Raw genomic sequence first — 18,917 nt, forward strand, 5'->3', positions numbered from 1 at the left:
TATTCACAATAGCCAGAAAGTGGAAGCAACTTACGTCCATTGATAGATGAATGGATAAACAAAACATGAAATATTATTCAGCCTTAAGAAGAAAGCTAAGATTCAGAAACAGCCCAAGTGTCCATGAAAAGATGAGTGAATAAAAAAGCTGCAGTACATTTACACAATGGAATACTATGCAGCTGTAAAAAGGAAGGATTTCTTAACCTTTGTGACAGCATGGATGGACCTGGAGATTATCATACTGAGTGAAATAAGCCAGTCAGAGAAAGACAAGTATCACATGACCTCATTTATAAATGGAATCTAATACATAATAAACTGAGGAACAAAATAGGTTCAGAGGTATGGAGGCACGGAATAGACTGACATATCTCAGAGTGGAGGAGGGGAGGCAAGAAGAGGTTAACCAAAGAACTTATATACATACTGTGCCCTCTCACATTCCGGGGCCCGATCCCCAGGGGTTGGGCCTAAGCTGGCAGTCAGACATCCCTCTCTCAGTCTGGGGCTCTCACAGTCTGGGACCCCTTCACTCCTCTGCCTGCAGCAGAGGTGGGAGAGGCTCCTGCCACTGCCACTGCGCTCGCCATCCGTGAGCCCAGCTTCTGGCTTAGCAGCGCTCCGCCTGTGGGAGCACACTAACCACCAGGGGGCAGCTCCTGCATTGAGTGTCTGCCCCTGGTGGTCAGTGTGCATCATAGTGACCAATCGTTCCACTATTCAGTCGATTTGCATATTAGGGTTTTATTATATAGGACTAGAGGCCCGGTGCATGAAATTTGTGCATCTGTGGGGCCCCACCCTCCCAGCCCCCCAATATTCATGTATTTATGTATATGTGTGTATGTATGCATATCTTTTGTTGTTGTTAATCCTCATCTGAGTACATTTTTTATTGATTTTTAGAGTAGAAGGGAAGGTGAGAGGCAGAGAGAGAAACATGGATGTGAGAAAGACACATCAATTGGTTGCCTCCTGCACATGCCCCGACTGGATCGGGAGGAAACAGCGCTACCGACAGGGCCAACTGCTGACATTGAGTGTATGGTGATTTTCTGTTTCTGCTTCCACTTCTGGTAGAGGTCCTCCTGGTAGGAGCTGCCGGTGTACCTGGGCACCTCGGGGCTGGGCCAGCCAGGTCCTCCTGCCTCTCCTGCCGGCCCTACTGGAAGCTAGCAATGGCCTTGCAGTCCTCTGCTGCTTGGCCACGTCACCTGGCTGCTCAGGTCCTGGCAGGAGGTGTTGGTCTCTAAGATGGTCACCCGTAAGCGGTACTGCTTGATACTATCCACCAGCCTCAGCTGCTGCAGCTCCTCCTCCTCGAAGCTCGAGCTGAAGAGGGTTGCAGGACCAGCCCCTCAAAGTCCAGCTCCTTGGCCCCCTCTGGCAAGGGCGTGAGCCACGAGCGCACATACTGCTGCTGGGTGTTGTGGGACACACAGCCCAGGCCCCACAGCTCCTGTGACACCTCCAGGGTGTTCCGCAGGCCGCAGTCCTCATCGTCCACTACGCTCTGTGTCACCTGGCCCAGCACGCAACCCAGCCGACAGCACCTGAGGGCTCCTCGTGGTGAGGTCATGGCCCAGGAACAGGTGCAGGTCCAGTAGGTAGGGGACCTCATCTGGGGCCACCAAGGAGTGCCACTTCGGCCAGCCTGGGCCACATGACCCACCCCACCTGGTGCAGGAAGAGCTTGCCTTTGGCCGGTAAGCTGAAGTTGATGACATTGTCCAGTAGCGGGATGTCCAGGCCCCGGCCACCAGGTCAGTCATGATGAGGGTGGGGCACTTGCCCGGGGTGAACTTGGCTAGGTTGATCTTGTGGGCTGTTTGGTCCAGAGCGCTGTAGATGTGGGCGTAGCTCACCCACTGGAGCAGCCTCGGCCCTGCAACACCAAGGGAGGAAGTGGGGGGTAATCAGGAGCGGGGCTGGCCTTGGGGGATGGGTCGCCAGCTGTTGGGGGGCCAGTTGGGGCCAGATTGGGCTGGTTGGTCACTGCAGTGAGCCTCATAGCGACCCGTAGTTCCACTGTTCGGTTGATTTGCATGTTAGCTTTTTATTATATAGGAGGTTATAAATAATCAATGGACACAGACAATAGTGTGATGAAGGACTGGGATGGGGCAGGGACTAGGAGGAGGGGAGTAAAGGGGGGGAAATTGAGGAACATCTCTAATACTGTCAACAATTAAATTAAAAAAATTTTTTAAAATATATTTTATTGATTTTTTTACAGAGAGGAAGGGAGAGGGATAGAGAGTTAGAAACATCGATGAAAGAGAAACAACAATCAGCCGCCTCCGGCACACTCCCCACTGGGGATGTGCCCGCAACCAAGGTACATGCCCTTGACTGGAATCGAACCCGGAACCCTTGAGTCTGCAGGCCGACGCTCTATCCACTGAGCCAAACCGGCCAGGGCTAAATTAAATTTTTAAAAAAGATACTTTATGAGCCCTAGCTGGTTATTACAATAAAGCTGCTATGAATATTTGGATTCAAATATTGTTTCCAAACTGGAAACAATCCAAGTGTGCAAAGGACAAACTATGGTCCCTCCGGACGATGGGATCTTCACAGCAATAAAAAGGAATGATGCGTTACAACATGCACTGATTGCAAAATAATTATGCTGAGTAAGAGGAGACAGATAAAAGCAAGTACGCAGTGTGCGTTTCCCTTTATGTATAATTAATTCTTTTAAAAAAAAATCCCATTGTATCCAGGTTGGTAAGATCTCATATTTACTTATTTATTTATTTTTAATATATATATTTTTTATTGATTTCAGAGAGGAAGAGAGAGGCAGAGTTGGAAACATCAGTGATGAGAGAGAATCATTGATTGGCTGCCTCCTGCACGCCCTCTACTGGGGATCGAGCCTGCAACCTGGGCATGTGCCCTTTGACCGGATGGAACCCGGGATCCTCAGGCTGATGCTCTATCCACTGAGACAAACCGCTAGGGCTCTATTGTTCTTTTACAGTACATTTCATGTTCATGCAATCCGAAAGTCACAGAAACACTGAATTGTAGTCCCGTTTTCCACCCAATATTTCTTGAAGCATCTGCTCCGTGCGATCGATTACTGCTGTAGGGGTGGAAGATTTCGTAGTGAAATTACCCGTATAGGTCAGCAGGGAGAGTACATCCCTGGAACAAGGACGCAATAGTTTATTGCGGGTGAGGACCGTGTAAGGAGCGAGACGGTGACAGGTATATTGCGTAGATGGAAACGGAGGCCCAGGGAAGCGCCGGGCGGAACCTTAGGGCACACGGTCAGCGCCCTCAACCTTGGCCACGGGATCCGCGGGCTGGATAGGGGTGGGGCGTGGCCTAGGGGAAGGGGGGCGTGGCCACTGGGAAGGAGGCGGCACGTGAGCGGGGGCGGAGCGGCACGGAACACGCACGCGGGCGGCTGCGTTTCCGGTCGGAGGCCTATGCTGAGCGTCCCGCGTCCTGGGGGCGGCGGAGGCGGCGGGGGGATCCGGAAGTCAACACCATGTCGAGTCTGCACAAGAGCCGGTAAGGGCCCGGCCGGGCCACCCCTGCCCAGGCCGCCACTCCTGCCCCGCGGAGGGCGTGCGGATGCGGCCAGGCACCCGCAGCCCCCGGGCAGAGGGGCTCGGGCGCCCACCTCCCAGCCTCATCGCCTGTGGGCCTGAGCGGGCACGGAGTGGAGGCACTGCTCCTGCACCCCCGGGGTGCACCGCTTGTCTGTCTCTCGCCCTGGGTTCCCTCTTCCCCTGGCGCCTTCCTCACTCAGGGCCTCCGTGCCCAGTTCCTCAGGCCTCCCCCGCCTTCCTTGTCACCCTTGTGAGCCCTCAGTACCCTCCTCTCTCCAAAGACTTCGCATCCGCCGTGCTCATTTCTTAATGGAAATGCGAGGAAACCTGAATTTTCCCGTCTGCCCCCTCTCCCAGCCAGATCCTGCAGGCTTGGCTACATTGTGCTCATCCTTCAGTTTTCCTCCAGCATTTGTGGTTTTAAACCTTTTGCCCTTGCCTGCAGGCAGGCCCAGAGGCCTTCTCATGATTATATTTTTGAGCCTGGAGAGCTGCCTGCAGGTTACACGGGTCCGCTGTCTGTGGGTCAGATTACTCCTGGTTCCTAAGGGTTCATTGAGTTCAGAGCGTGGAGCTGTGGGCCGGACCTGGCCGGCAGGAAGTGCCCGATAAATGCCAGCTCACTCAATGTTAGACTGTGTCTGACTTCACGATGCTTGTTTGAGAACCTCCACACAGGAATATCTCCGCGTTTCTGAGCTGAGGGGAAGAGGTGACCTGTAGTTCTGTAGCTCCCCAGAGCTGACTCGGATGCGGACCTCCATGCGCTTTGCCCTCTGAAGGGGAGGGAGGAGCAGGTTGGAGAGGGGTGGTCTGCGGGAGCCGCGGGCTTGGGAGTGGCCACCAGCCTGTGGTCTTCGGTTTGGGCGGGTCTCATTTGCCTCCCCCTCCCGCCTTCTAGGATTGCGGATTTCCAGGATGTCCTGAAGGAGCCCACCATCGCCTTGGGAAAGCTTCGGGAACTCAGCTTTAGTGGTGAGAGGCATTGCTCCGTTTTCGGAGTTTGTGGCGAGGATGGAGGGGAAGGTGCCCCAAGGCCAGACCTGCTCGGTTTTGGGGGCCAGCCTGCCCCTTGGAGCTTCTCCAGATCCCGTGGAGCTGACCCGCCAGGGACTCCCCTGAGCCACAGTTAGCGGCCACAGTTAGCTCACCTGTGGGCCTGAGGGTCCGTCATTGGTGTCTGAATGATGCTATTGCCTCCTTGGAATAACTCAGAGGACGGGAGATGGCAGTCAGGGCGTGGGGAGGAGGCTTCTTGAGCTGAGCCCCGAATTCCCTCATTCCAGCAAGCTCCCCGAGTGGCAGAATTTGGTGAGCTGCGGAGTAGTTCCTGGTTCTCTCCCTGGCCGGGGATCAAAGCCTCCCGAGGCGATAGTGAACTTTGGTTGACGGTGAGAAAGTTTCCAGCCTCGAGCAGCTGGCCGATGGAGCGGTTCTCAGCAGGGCCGGACGTGGCCCTTGCTGGCTTGGTTAACCTTCATCTTGGAAAGCCCCCCCGGGTGTTCTGCGTAGCTTCTTGTCACCGTTCAGCCTTTGTACTTTGGTCAGCGAGGAATTCTCAGGTGGCTCCCCGCTTCCCATCGCAGATTCTGAGATGGGGCATTAGCTCCTGTTCCAGGCAGGTAGGGACAGCGTAGCAGCCGCTGCACTACCAGGTCTCTGACAGTGTTGCAGGAGAAGGTTGCCTTTCTGTCAGGAGTGATACTTAGGCCCTGCCTGCAGCTCGCGAGGGGCCTGGGAACTGCGCTGGGCTGAGGAATCCGCCAGGCCCTGGAGGGGGCAGTCTGCGGTGGGTCGTGGTGAAAGTGTGACCTCTGGAGTCAGACCGACCTGTGTCCTGAGTCCTTGGTGGCGTTCTTTATCTGTAAGATGAGGGTGAAGTGCAGTCAGGTCCATAAAGCACGAAGTACTTAGCACCTGTAGCTTAGTTTACATGCCACACATCCTTGTGGCCGGGAATGGAAGTCAGATGTGGTTCTGGTCCTGCTGGGGCTTTCCCATAGTAAGAGTTAAGATGTTAAATAAGTACACAGATCACGTTCTGCGATCAGAGCTGTGAGGGATGCGATGAAGTCACGGAGCCATTACTTATAATGGGTGATCTGCCTGATTGGGAAGAGATGGTGGTTGGTGCAGGTTGCTCCGAGGAAGGAATTTCTAGGATGAGGAAGTGTAGTTCTCAAAAGAATATGCCAGATAGAGGGAGCTCTGGGCTGGGGACAGGGGTCAGGGGTCAGGGGTCATGGAGAGAAAGTACACACAGGATTAGCATCTAGCCTAGGAACTTTTGTGGCAGAAAATGATTCTTGAAGAACTACTTCTTGCTCACTCTACTCCCTGCGGACTGGCTCCAAGGTGGAGGGCTGGGGGGTTCTGGGGCTCTGGCCTAGGGTGTGACCTTTGCGTGCTGTGTCCACAGGCATCCCCTGTGAGGGCGGACTGCGGTGCCTCTGCTGGAAGGTGGGTGTGCCTGGGGTGGGCTTCTGCTCTGCTGAGAGGCCCTGGTTCCTGCATGGGCTGCCCCCACCCCCAGCCCCTTCTTTCTGTTCTGTGCCTTTCCTTGCTTTGTCTGGGGAAGCTTTTCTGGGAAGTCCTGGGTTTTCGGTTCCTCTTGGTGTCCCCTGCAGGGTCCCTTTGGGGACGGAACACTTTGTAATGCCCGTGAAGCCCTTTGGGTCCTGGTTCAGGCAGAGCAGTGGGAGTGAGGCACATTGGGACAGAAAAGGCTGTGCTTTGTCCAAAAGGATTAAGTGGTGTGACTGGAAGCCCAGTCTCCTCGCTTCCAGCCCATTTGAGCACAAGGTCTCATTATCATTTGGAAGAGTCTGTGTGAGGAGAAGAGGAAAGGCCTGGTTTGGGATAAAGGAGGGGGGCGGCAGTCGGGAGGAAGGGGAGGCTCCCCCAGCCCATACCCACACCTGGGCTCAGCCCATCATGTCTTCTCTGGGCATTGTCAGGGGTTTTGCTTGAGGCCTGTCAGCCTCTGCCTGCTGCCCAGGGCTGGCTGGGGAGTCACCAGAGCTTTGCTCCTCTTGCTCTGCAGATTCTCTTAAACTACCTCCCGTTGGAGAGAGCCTCATGGACCGCCATCCTGGCCAAGCAGAGGTAGGTAGGCCTGGAGAAAGGAGGATGACGAGAGGGTCTTTGTATCAGACAGAGCAGGTGGTGCCGAGCCTGACCTGCCTCCTGTTCCGGGCTCCCTGGGCAAGACCTTTGGGAATTACCCCTCCCTTCTCTTCTCTCCGGCAGGGAGCTATATTCCCAGTTCCTGAGGGAAATGATTATCCAGCCCGGCATTGCCAAGGCCAACATGGGTGTGTCCAGAGAGGATGTGACCTTTGAGGACCATGTGCGTAGGGGTCAGCAGCAGGGACTGGGGCTACAGGGTGGAGAGGGTGTGGGCTTTGAGTGGGCAAAGTCCCCCCACCCCAGAGGATGGTGCAGCTGGTCTCGGTCCCCTCTGGCCCTTCAGTACCTCCTTTCTTCATGTGGCTGCTCTTCCCCTGAAGGCCTTCGTCTCCCCCCTTCCCCGGGCCCAGGCAGCAATCTCGGTGATAGCTGGGGCTCGGAGTGCGGTGAGCAGCCCTGGGCCCGGTCTCCGCCGCATCGTCTCCTTTCCTCCTCACCCTGTTCCTGGCGTAGGCTCTGTGACCTGATAGTTGAAGAAAGCCAGAGCAGGTGGAGTGAGGGGGACTGCCTTTCTGTGGCCTGGAGGAAGCCCCCTTCGCTCTCCAGCACTGAGTGTCGTCTGCGTGCCCCCAGTGTGAGAAGTGGAGATGGACCACACCAGGCCCCTCCTCCAAGGATTGCAGTTAGTGACTCAAAGCTTTGATTTGATGAGTTAGACTCCAAGACACGGCATTCATTCATTCACCCATTCATTCAGTCAGCAAGCATTTAGTGAGAACCTGTCCTATGCAGCATTCTAGAGCCAGAGCAGTAGACAGAAGGAATAGCGTCCTCCAGGCAGGGGTGTCCTCAGAGCAGGCAGCAGGCCTTGGCTGTTAGCTGTGGTGGAACGGGGTTTGGGAGGCTGCAGTGGCCTGTGCTGCTCCCCTGTAGCTCACAGGCGTCTCGGAGCCACTGCCGGGCCTGTGATGGGATTGGTGGTGTGAGGCCACTGCTCAGGCCTCAGAACGTCTCTGACTGTGGAGCTCTCGCTAGGCCTAAGCTAGCAGCTTGTTTTCTCCCCACAGCCACTCAACCCCAACCCCGACAGCCGGTGGAACACATATTTCAAGGACAACGAGGTGCTGTTGCAGATCGACAAAGACGTCCGGTAAGCAGGGTGCCCGGGCTGGGCGTGGGTCCATGGGACTCCTGCGCGGTCCCAGTCCTGTCCTTTTCCTTCCCAGCCTAGGCCCACGGGGTCCAGTGGGGGTGTGAGGAGCTGCTGGTGGGAGGTCTGGGCAGTCAGCGATGCGGGCCTGAGAATGGGCTGGCGAGTGCAGGGAGTGTGTGTGTGGGTCCCTGTGCTCGCCGGTGCCCAGCTCTCTCTTCTCCCTGCCTTAGTCTCAGTTGTCCTGGGCATTTATGGTTCATCTGATCATTCCTTTAACAGATGGATATCGAGCCCCTGCTCCATGGCAACGCTAGTGCCGAGCTCAGGATTGAGCACTGAGTAGACAGACATGTCCCTCCCAAAGGAGCCTAGGACCGTGTGGGGCGGGGTGGGGGGTAGGGGGGATGGGAAGACAGGTGTTCCACACATTTGTGTCATTAGTGTTTATGGTAAATGCTCTGAAGGAAGCGTTCAGGGTGTTTCGAGGTATTCAGGACGCCTTGCCTGAGGAAGCAGTGTTCCGGCTGAGCTCTGGGGAGTCAGGGGCCTGGGGAGGCGGGAGGGAAAGGCTGTGGTGGATCTGCCTGTGCGAGGCCCTGAGAGCCCGGGGAGTTGGGCTGTTTAAAGAGCGCGTGGTTAAAGCTCATGGAGGGAGACGCGTTGGACCTTGGACTTGCTTTTCCTCTCACTTTGTCTTGGACATTTGTTTCCCAGGTCAGCTGTGTAATATTTTACCGTACAATGTGCATCATAACCATCCTAGCCCACCTGCAGCTAACACTCTTGTACATATTAGATGTTTTTGACATGGAAAGATGTTTGTGATTTAAGGGACGAGTTGGATCTTAAGATCAATAAGGACACTTTAAAAAGTATATATATGTGTGTGTATCTATCTGCAAATACATAAGAATATGGGTATATGTTATAATGATTATATTGCCTCTTAAAAACTAAGTTAACAATATGCATAATGTTACTAATTTTTAAAAAAATGTCTTTTGGGATGCTGGGAATGTCCAACGCCTCCATCCTGAGTAACAGTACTCTCCCCTGTTCCCTCTTGACAGGAGGCTGTGCCCAGACATGTCCTTCTTCCAGAGGCCCACCGAGTACCCGTGCCTCCTCATCCTGGACCCCCAGAACGAGTTTGAGACCCTCCGTAAGCGGGTGGAGCAGACGACGCTGAAGTCCCAGACCGTGGCCCGGAACCGGAGCGGGGTCACAAATGTGAGAGGCAGCCTGGGAGTCAGGGACTCCCCATGACAGCCTTTTCCTCCCTGCTTCCCTTGGCCACTGGCCCCAGGGCCGTCTGTCCTGACAGTTTCTCAAGACAAGTTCAGTCCTGCCAGGGCTCTTTCTGGAGAGTCAGGGATCAAGTTCAAGGCTGGATGTAATGGCTACTGGGGGAGGTCCCTGCAGTGCAGCGAAGGAGCCAGGCGGCTATTGTAGTGGAGATGGCTCTTTAAAAAGTAATTCCAGGTATGATGGGAGATTGATGGGTGGGGAGCTGACCTGGCCTGGATGTCAGGGAAGAGTTCTCTGAGAAAGTGACATTTAAGCTTATGCTCGAAGAGCTAGGAGGACAGAGCATTCCAGGGGGGAGGAGGGCGTATATGCCGGTCTTTGGGCAGGAGGTGGTGTGGTGTGTTCAGGGAGTACAGGTGTCCGGTGTGGCTAGAAGCAGAGGGAAAGGGAGAGAAGGTTGCTGGGGGACACTGGAGAGGTCAGTGGTGGTGAGGCCACACGGGCCTTTATCCTGAGGGCTGGGGGCCCTGGTGGCATTCTGAGCCGGACAGTGATGTCATTCGGGGCTGCTCTTGTAAGAGATCGCTGTTGGCGCTGTGGGGGTGTTGACCTGAAGGGCAGGAGCAGCGGTGGAGGGGGGCTAGGAGGTGGCTGCATTGCTCAGGCAGGAGCGGGTGGGAGCTGGGGCTGGGGTGGAGCAAGGACTGGTGCTGCCCAGGCCATGCCGAGGGTTTGAACCCCAGTCTTTTCAGGCTCCTGTAACTATAGCCAAATGAGTGTATAACCTTATTTCCTGACTTACACCTACTGGTTTGGTACCCGGAGCTCTGAACTTTTCACTGCCTTCAACACAGAAAAAACTCTTCCCTGTAGTCTCCAAAAAGCTAGACAGATGCTACTGCGGAGCTTTTCCCTCCAAGTGGAACGACTGGTCAAGGCTCTATGTCTGTCGGAGAGCAGCACTTCCTGCTGCAGGGTGATGGCTGTTACCGCTGGTCCCAGGGGCCGCCTGCCTGCGACAGCGGGGTTGCTGCAGGAGCCGAATGCTGGCTGAGTGAGGCAGGGCTGCGTGCGTCCCGGCTGCAGCACCTGGCTCTGCCATTCGTTTCACTGGTCACTGGGCGGAGAGCTGAGCTCTTACCCATGTTAGGTTTGGACCTTGTCCTGGGGCAGAGCAGCTGACCAGGAGCTTCATGCCAAGACTCTGGACTGTGGTGGGGCAGCCTGAGTGAAAGCTGACCACCTGTTTAACTCCGGGCGAGCCATACTGGGCTTACCTTCCTCGGCGTCCATCTCCTCTTCTGTGGGCTGGGGGTAAGCGTTTCTGCCCGGCCTGGCTTTTGAATTGCCAAGATGAAATGAGGTCATGGCCGGGCAGATTCCTGGAAAGCTGGAAAGCCCTGGGCATGCTCAGAGGCCTGGACCTCAGGTTCTGGAGTCAGCAAGTCTGGGTTCAAATCCTAATGCCACCACTCAATGCCAGACATGATGAGTGACCTAACTTTTCTGAGCCTCTGTTTCCTTATCTTGAAAGTGAATGTTGAGAGAATATTCTAGGTTGTTCAGAGCATGACAGTGAGGCATGCTTGTGGAGCACTGTCTTGCACAGAGAGCTCTCAGTAAACGAAGTCATGTATGTGTGTCTGCACATGTATGTGCATGTATACGCACGCACGTGTACATATAACGGGAAAGGGAGTTGAAACGCCCGAGGGCCCTGCACTTCCAGGACAGTTTCCTGCACTGTCCCTGCCTGGGCTTGCCTGAGGCTCTCATCCAGGTGACCCCAGGCTCCCGAGGACCTGATGGGCAGCCGGTGTTGGGGACTTCTGCTCTATTTCATAAGTTTTAAGCAGGGATTATCATCTCCACTATTTTCTTATGAAACTTTCAAAACATTCAGAAAAATTGAAAGAGAATGTAATCAATTGCTAAGCGAGTGTACAGTGTTACCAGAGGACGTGAGAGGAAAGCTGATGTCCTTAGTATTGGGATGGAGAGTGGTCAAGGACAGAGAAGGTACTGAGCCTGACCGTGGGGGTGCAGTGACTTGGTGAGACTCACAGCCTCCTTCGTTTCCTGGTCTGGATACAATAAATACAAAAAATGCAAAAAGTATTTCTGTTAAAAAGTATGCTTATGATGCATACTTACATACTTATGTACTTTCCAGCTAAATTTAACGACTGTTAACATTTGGCCGTATTTGTTTTGTGTTACAGAGCGTAAGTTGCAGGTGTCCTAGACTCCCCCCTCCCCCCCAGTACTTCAGCAGGCTTCTCTGGGAATAAGGCCCCCCTCCTCAGCACTAACACAGCCAGGAAGATAACGGTTGCATGATAACTCCTAACGTCCAGTCCATGACTGTGTGTCCTCAGTTGCGCTACGAATATTTTTGTGTGTTTTTACTCCCAAACCAGGCCCCGATCGGGTTCATGGGCCGCCTTGGGATGCTGTTTCTTTCTTTTTTTCTTAAATATATTTTATTGATTTTTTACAGAGAGGAAGGGAGAGAGATAGAGAGTTAGAAACATCGATGAGAGAGAAACATCGATCAGCTGCCTCCTGCACACCCCCTACTGGGGATGTGCCCCCAACCAAGGTACATGCCCCTGACCGGAATTGAACCTGGGACCCTTCAGCCCGCAGGCCGATGCTCTATCCACTGAGCCACACCGGCTGGGGCGGGATGCTGTTTCTTTAGGCTCTTGGTCTGGAGCAGCCTTCCCTTCCCCCAACCCCCACAGCATTTCACTTTTTGAAGACTCTTAGCCAGTTCTCTGTTTTGACATATTTGAAGTTTTGTTTTCTAAATTGAAGTATAACTTAACATGCAGTAAAATGCACAGATCTCAGGTACACAACGGGATGGATTTTTCCTTATGTATATATCTGTGTGACTGCCAACCAGAACAAGACACGGAATGTTTTTATTATGCAGGAAATGCCCCTTCCCAGTCAGTACCCCTCTCCACAAAGGGAAGCAGTGTTTTTGGCTTTTATCACTGTAAATTTTTTTTTTTTTAATCCTCACCCGAGGATATTTTCTCCATTGGTCTTTTTTTTTTAAATAATATTGATTTTTTACAGAGAGGAGGGGAGAGGGATAGAGAGTTAGAAATATCGATGAGAGAGAAACATCGATCAGCTGCCTCCTGCACACTCTCTAGTGAGGATGTGCCTGCAACCAAGTTACGTGCCCTTGACCGGAATCGAACCTGGGACCCTTGAGTCCGCAGGTCGACGCTCTATCCACTGAGCCAAACTGGTTACGGCTCCATTGGTCTTTAGAGAGAGAGTGGAAAGGAGGAGACAGAGAAACATCGATGTGAGGGGGACACATCGACTGGTTGTCTCCCACACTCGCCCGAACAGGGCCTGGGGATCAAACCTACAACCGAGGTTTGTCTCCTTGACTGGGAATTGAACCCGAGACCCTTCCGTCCTCGGGCCAGTGCTCTAACCACTCTCACCAAGCCAGCCAGGGCTTACCACTGCAAATTAGATTTGGGTCCAGCTGTCTTGTAGAATAGCCCACCTTCTGGCTTTGTCTGCTTTTCCTCCTGGGCACGTTCCTCTATGCCCTGTATTTCCCATTAGCTGGAGGTTAAGTTTAAACTTAATGGTAGACATTGCTGATGAGACCATATTGTCCATAATGCCACCCACCGTCTTAATGGGCTCCTCCTCTTCTCCCCAGATGAGCTCCCCACACAAGCACTCAACGCCATCATCCCTGAATGAGTACGAGGTGCTGCCCAATGGCTGTGAGGCCCACTGGGAGGTGGTGGAGCGGATCCTGTTCATCTATGCCAAGCTCAACCCTGGCATCGCTTACGTGCAGGGCATGAACGAGATCGTGGGGCCCCTCTACTATACCTTTGCCACCGACCCCAACAACGAGTGGAAAGGTAAAAGGGCTCTTGGCTGCCCACATCCCTTGTTGCCGGCTCCTTAAAAAATGGACCAAAGAAAGCCAGGCCCGTGGGCTTTTTCAGACTGCAGCTCACAGCCTCTCTCTGGGCCTCCATTCTCCCTCTGTCAGATATGGGGTTGGCCTGGATCCTCTCAGATCCATCCCAGCTCAGACTTGCTAGAACGTTGGCAGTGTACTGAGCTCTTGATATTTGTAACCGAATATTTGATAGGGGGCATGAGATGTTATACAAGAAACTGAATGATAGGATTTAAATAAATAATGATTTGAAAAATGTCCTCAGAAGAGAATAATCAATTGCTAAGCGAGTGTAGTGTTACCAGAAGACGTGAGAGGAGAGAGGTGATGTCCTTAGTATTGGGATGGAGAGTGGTCAAGGACAGAGAAGGTACTGAGCCTGACCGTGGGGTGTTGTGACTCGGTGAGACTCAGAGGTGAAGGGAGGATGTCATAGGTGAGATTTGGGGTGGGTCTCAGGAGGGCACCAGCTCCCTTTCGGCTGCCTTCACCCTGCCTGTCTCGTCCAGAGCACGCCGAGGCAGACACCTTCTTTTGCTTCACCAACCTCATGGCTGAGATACGGGACAACTTCATCAAGAGCCTGGACGACTCACAGTGTGGCATCACCTACAAGATGGAAAAGGTGTACTCCACCTTGAAGGATAAGGATGTGGAGCTCTACCTGAAATTGGTGAGGACCCCCGGCCCACCCGGGCGAGGCTACGGCAGACAGGTGGAAAGGGCCAGACTTCCTGAGCATCCCAGGTCCGGGGCGAGCTCTGGCTTGAGTCTGGGGATTGAAAGTGGCTGCTGTTGCTAGGGAACGGTGATCCTCTGCCGAGAGACCGGCGGCAGATGCCGGTAGTCCAGGCAGGCTGGCAGGCAAGGGGAGTTGATAGGGTGCCCATTGTGTGCCAGGCACTTAATTAGTTCAGCCTTTTTGTCCCCTGAGAAAGGGTGAATTTCATTTTTAAAAGTTCAGAAAAAATTTTTTAAAATATATTTTATTGATTTTTTACAGAGAGGAAGGGAGAGGGATAGAGAATTAGAAACATCGATGAGAGAGAAACATCGATCAGCTGCCTCCTGAACACCCCCCACTGGGGATGTGCCCGCCCCCGGAATTGAACCTGGGACCCCTCAGTCCGCAGGCGACGCTCTATCCACTGAGCCAAACTGGTCAGGGCCAGAAAAATTTTTAAAAACTGTAGTGTATTTCATAAAACATTTCAGTAAAAAAATTATATATAAACAAACAGTTTTGGGAATAAAAAAATTTATATCAAGATATTTTTAAACAAATATAGATTTATTTTTTTGCTGTTTTATTTTTTAATTTTAATTGATTGGAGAGAGGAAGGGAGAGAGAGAGAAACATCGATTTGTTCTGTTGACTTATGCATTCATTGGTTGATTCTTGTGTGTGCCCTGACCAGAGATTGAACCTGAAACCTTGGCTTACCGGGATTGCAGTTTTTCAGTTAATATTCACTGTGGCTGACCAGAGGGCTCATCTCTGCTGGGAATAATTTGCTTGTAGGGTTGTCCTGTGGAGTAAATAAGTGAGGTAATATATTTAACATGCTAAGCACAAGACTGACTTATAGTAAGTGCCAGTTAATGGACTCTCTGTCTATAATCTGTACAGAGTTTTCTTTAATATTTGTATTGATTTTTAGAGTGAGAGGAAGGAAGAGTTAGAGAGAAAGAGAAACATTGACTGAGAGCAGAACATCGATTAGCTGTCTCCTGCACTCCCCCTACTGGGGATGGATCCCGCCTCCTGGGCATGTGCCCTGACCAGGAATTGAACCAGCAATCTCTTGGTGCATGGGATGTGCCCAACCAGCTGAGCCACAGAGGCGAGGGCTGTGCAGTGTTTTAAAATAATCGGAGCTGTCATTTATAAATCTAGAGAGTTTATGTAAGTTTGGGTTTATGGCTTCTCTTTAAACATATCAGAAGATATGACAACATGGGTTGTCAGCAAGCAGCAGCTACCCCTTTAACCGAGCGAGGCTATCTAGACGGTCTAGGGCTATCCCCCCGAGTGCCTGGCGCTCACCCCTGGCCTGCTGCCTCCTCGGTGAGGTCCCGGGCCCTGCTGTTTATCTGAATTTACATTTAAAGACTACATGATGTGACATGGCTACCAGCCAACACGGGTTCTTGCACCTACTGCGCGCCTTGTCTCCCCAGCAAGAGCAGAATATCAAGCCCCAGTTCTTTGCCTTCCGCTGGCTGACGCTGCTGCTGTCCCAGGAGTTCTTGCTGCCTGATGTCATCCGTATCTGGGACTCCCTCTTCGCTGATGACAGCCGCTTTGACTTCCTCCTCCTCGTCTGCTGCGCCATGCTCATGTGAGTGTGGCCATGAGCAGAGGGGCGGGCGGGACTGCCCTCACCAGGCTGGAGGGAGGCGCTGGGAACCTTGGGTGCGGGTGGTGAGCGGGAAGGGGCTGGGCGGGGCCTGCACTCAGCGCAGCCCAGGGTCCCAGCGTTTTGCTGCTTGTTTTCCTTACTTAGATTGATCCGGGAGCAGTTGCTGGAAGGGGATTTCACTGTGAACATGCGGCTCCTTCAGGTAATGGTGTTCAGAGGCAGACACTTACCGAGCGCCCACCCGCTGCCAGCTGCTGGGACAGGCTGGGTCAGAGCAGTGGAGTGTAGCAAGGCTTAAAAGTCTGGACCCCTGATGCAGATCTGGGTTTGGATGGGTTTGAATCCGGCTTTGGCACTGACCTTGAGTGTAGGGTGGCCTTGAGTGAATGACTTGGCCTCTCTGAACTAAGTGCTGTACCTGTTCATTGTACCTGGGACACAGCGGTGCCCAGTACGTGATAGTGCTCGGAGGTAGTCATGCCCAGACCTGGAGCAGGAAAGTGGGGCTCAGTGGTTAAGAACATGGGCTCAATGGTCAGACAGTGCTAGGCTCACATCTTTGTTCTGCTCTGCGAGTCATGTGACCTAAGCCAAGTAATAAGCTCTCTAGGCCTCAATTTCTTCAACACCTGGCCTGGGGTTTGTTTGCAATAACTTTACTGAGTAGATCTGTAAATAGGCATAAGCACCCCCTGATTGGGCTTTTGAGGTGCCCCTTTGAGCTGATGTATGGACAGAGGCCAGCCCAGTGCCAGGTGGGGAGAGAGGAGAGGAATGGTCCTGGTCCCAGGGAAGGGCTGCAGGACCTGTGGGTGGAGCTGGTTGGCTTGGTTACATTAGTGCTGCCGTGAGTGCCATGTTAGCTACACGTGGGGGTGATAACCTGTGGCCCCTGCCTCTGGGGCCCCCGATGCAGCATGGTGACAGGTCTCAGGGGGAAGGGCACAGGTTGGCAGCGGGGGAGCTGACTTCAGAGGTATCTTGTTGGCTTTTCCCGTGCCCAGGATTACCCCATCACAGATGTCTGCCAGATCCTACAGAAAGCCAAGGAACTCCAAGACTCAAAGTAGCCTGGCAGCAAGAGGCCCAGGTTTGGGAGAGAAGCCACCACCGGTCCGTGTTCTGGCTTCTGGAACACAGACACGCCTGTGGGATCCCAGCCCGAGGGGGGGCTCCAGGCCTCACTTGGCTCCGTCCCCCTAGGCCACTCCCCCGGGGGCACACTGTGCCACGCTCCTTCCTGACCACCAAGCCCTGGCTCCCTCTCTGCCCTGCAACCCTGGGCCCTTCCCCAGGCAGCTGAGCGAGGCCGGAGCTTCTGAAGTTGTTTCCTGGGACTGGGCAGATGGGGGCGCTGGGACTGGCAGCGGTCCCTCCTGCTCTGCTCGGGGGAGGTGCTTGGCAGATGAGCCAGAAACCACCTCGGGGGGTTGGTGCTTAGGCTTCTCCGTGGGCACAGTGACACTGAGGGAGCCAAGAAGCTGCCAGGCCCAGGCCACACCCTCTGCCTCTCACTGAGTGTGTGTCTGTGTCAGTCTGTCTATCCGTGTGGATGTGTGGGGGAGGGTTTTTGATTCCCTCTAGGTCTCTGCTTCTCCCCTGTCTCTGCCCATCTCCTTCTCCCTCCATCTCTTTCACAGAGGCTTTGCTCCTCAACATTGCTCTCCCTCTGCCCTCCTCTCTTGGGGTGCCTTATCCCCAGCCTCTTCCCCTCACTCCTCCGCTCCACGCCTGTGAAACCCAGAGATAGAATGAGGAGTCTGGCTTAGCAAAGCCCCTGGAAGTCACCCTTGGCCTTTGCACCCTGTTCCCACCCCCAGCCCTAGGCTCCCAGGTCTCTCAGACTGGGAGGGAGTCCACAGTGCCTCACCAGAGCGCCCCGAACCTGCCCCCCCCCAATCTTGGAAACCAAAAGCTGCTGAGAAGTGATGACCCGTGAGGCTTTGAGCCTCTTACCCTCCTTTCTGCCCAGGGATGGAGGAGGGAGAGCTGAGTCTTCCAGAGATTTCCCCAAAGGAAAAGGACATTAAGGCGGTGCTGCGCCAGGGTTTGGGATCCAAGTGCTTCAGAAGAGTAGTCATTCCCGCGGCTTTCAGGGCCCATCCAGGGAGGGCGAGTCCCATGATTGGCCAGCGGGACCAAAGGGAGCCTCCCTGGGCCGGCTGAGCTCAGAGGCCCTGGATCCTGTCAGGGCCAGGGGAGCCGAGCAAGCAGAAGTGGGTGCTGGTCACCCACTTGGGCTGGTCCCAGGATTTGGGGTGGAGGCACTTAGAGCAGGAGCTGTTGGCCACTCCCACTGCTGGACAGTGGGAAGAAAGGGCTTATTCTGATCAAGTCCCTTCCCTCCTTTTGTAAGGAGGCAGGTGGTTTGGGTCTGGACAGCTGGGTAATGGGGCAAGGGTCTTCCTCCTCTGCTCAGACTGGCGGGCAGGTACCCTGGTGCCCCCATAGCTGTCCTGAGGCTGGCAGCCAGGACCTCTGCTGCCGCATAAGCAAGGCTGTGAGCCAGGATCAGCTTCCCCCAGGAGCTCCTACTGCTTTGGATGCTGCTGGGACTTTGTGCACTTGCCTGTTTGCCACCACCTCTCATAACACACAGTTTTTGGGAGATTTTTACTATTTATTCAAACTCTTGGATATTTATTGCCGATTGGCAAGTGCTTGGTTTGGGGGTGTGGGTGGAGCTGGGAAGGCAGAAAAGGAGTTAGAAGCATGTTCTTTGGGCTTTCTGAGGTCAGACTCGGCGTCCTCTCCCCCTGCCTCTGGAACCTTCCTGCTGGGGGTGCTCTGAGCTCTGTCCTGGAACTGGAAGGAAGACTCCAAGACCTTGCACTGGACAGAGACACTGCTTCCCACCAGCCTGGCCCACCTTCCCAGAACTTGTCGGCTTGTTCAGTTCCAACTTTGACTCCTTCTCAGCCTGAGATGTGGGTCACAGCCTGGGACCCAGCAGACACTGCCCAGGGCACCTGATGCGTTCCCTCTCGCCTGTCCCCTTGCCTTCCCTTCTGGGGCCACACTACTTGAATCACTGCATCGGATTTGCCTCAGTGGCAGGCCTGAGGCCAGTGCCCTCTCCTTGACTTTTGGATGAAGGTCAGGAGCACAGGGACCATGTCCAGGTTTGGCTGAGGAAAGGACCTACCCCTGGTGATTCCCTTTCTCTAAATTCTCAAGGGAGGTTGCCAGACAGCCCGAGTGCCCGGCTTCCTGCTTGTGAAGCTGCCCCGGGAACTGGGCCACGTTACAGATGGGGCTGTTATTAGTATGAATTCAGCGGGGCTCGCTCACTCCAGGGGGTCAGAACGTTAGTCTGCTTTTGTTTGTTTTTTGTGTTTTGTGTTCTTTGTTTTTTAAGGAAATCAGTTTTGTTTCTTGAATCAATGCTGTTGATGACAAGTTGTCTTTAATAAATCATGTGTTCTTTGCAAAGGGCATTGGTGCTGTAATGGGCTGAAACCTTTGAGACCTCAGAGCAAGAAAGAAAAGTTTGAGCAGGA

General features: G+C 53.7%; 1 protein-coding gene across 1 annotated transcript; it reads left to right on the forward strand.

Annotated features, from left to right (window-relative positions):
* Positions 1–3,476: 3,476 nt before the first annotated feature.
* On the forward strand, positions 3,477–18,849 carry TBC1D13 (TBC1 domain family member 13). Its single transcript, XM_081103933.1, has 12 exons — positions 3,477–3,528; positions 4,471–4,544; positions 5,989–6,029; positions 6,613–6,674; positions 6,819–6,918; positions 7,766–7,848; positions 8,922–9,081; positions 12,800–13,010; positions 13,564–13,727; positions 15,236–15,396; positions 15,562–15,619; positions 16,422–18,849. Exons 1-12 carry the CDS (start codon positions 3,506–3,508, stop codon positions 16,485–16,487), a joined length of 1,203 nt encoding a protein of 400 aa, XP_080960059.1. The 5' UTR covers positions 3,477–3,505; the 3' UTR covers positions 16,488–18,849.
* The last annotated feature ends 68 nt before the right edge of the window (positions 18,850–18,917 follow it).

Source organism: Myotis nattereri (genome assembly GCF_964212035.1).
Source record: "Myotis nattereri genome assembly, chromosome: 12".
Lineage (NCBI taxonomy): Eukaryota > Metazoa > Chordata > Mammalia > Chiroptera > Vespertilionidae > Myotis > Myotis nattereri.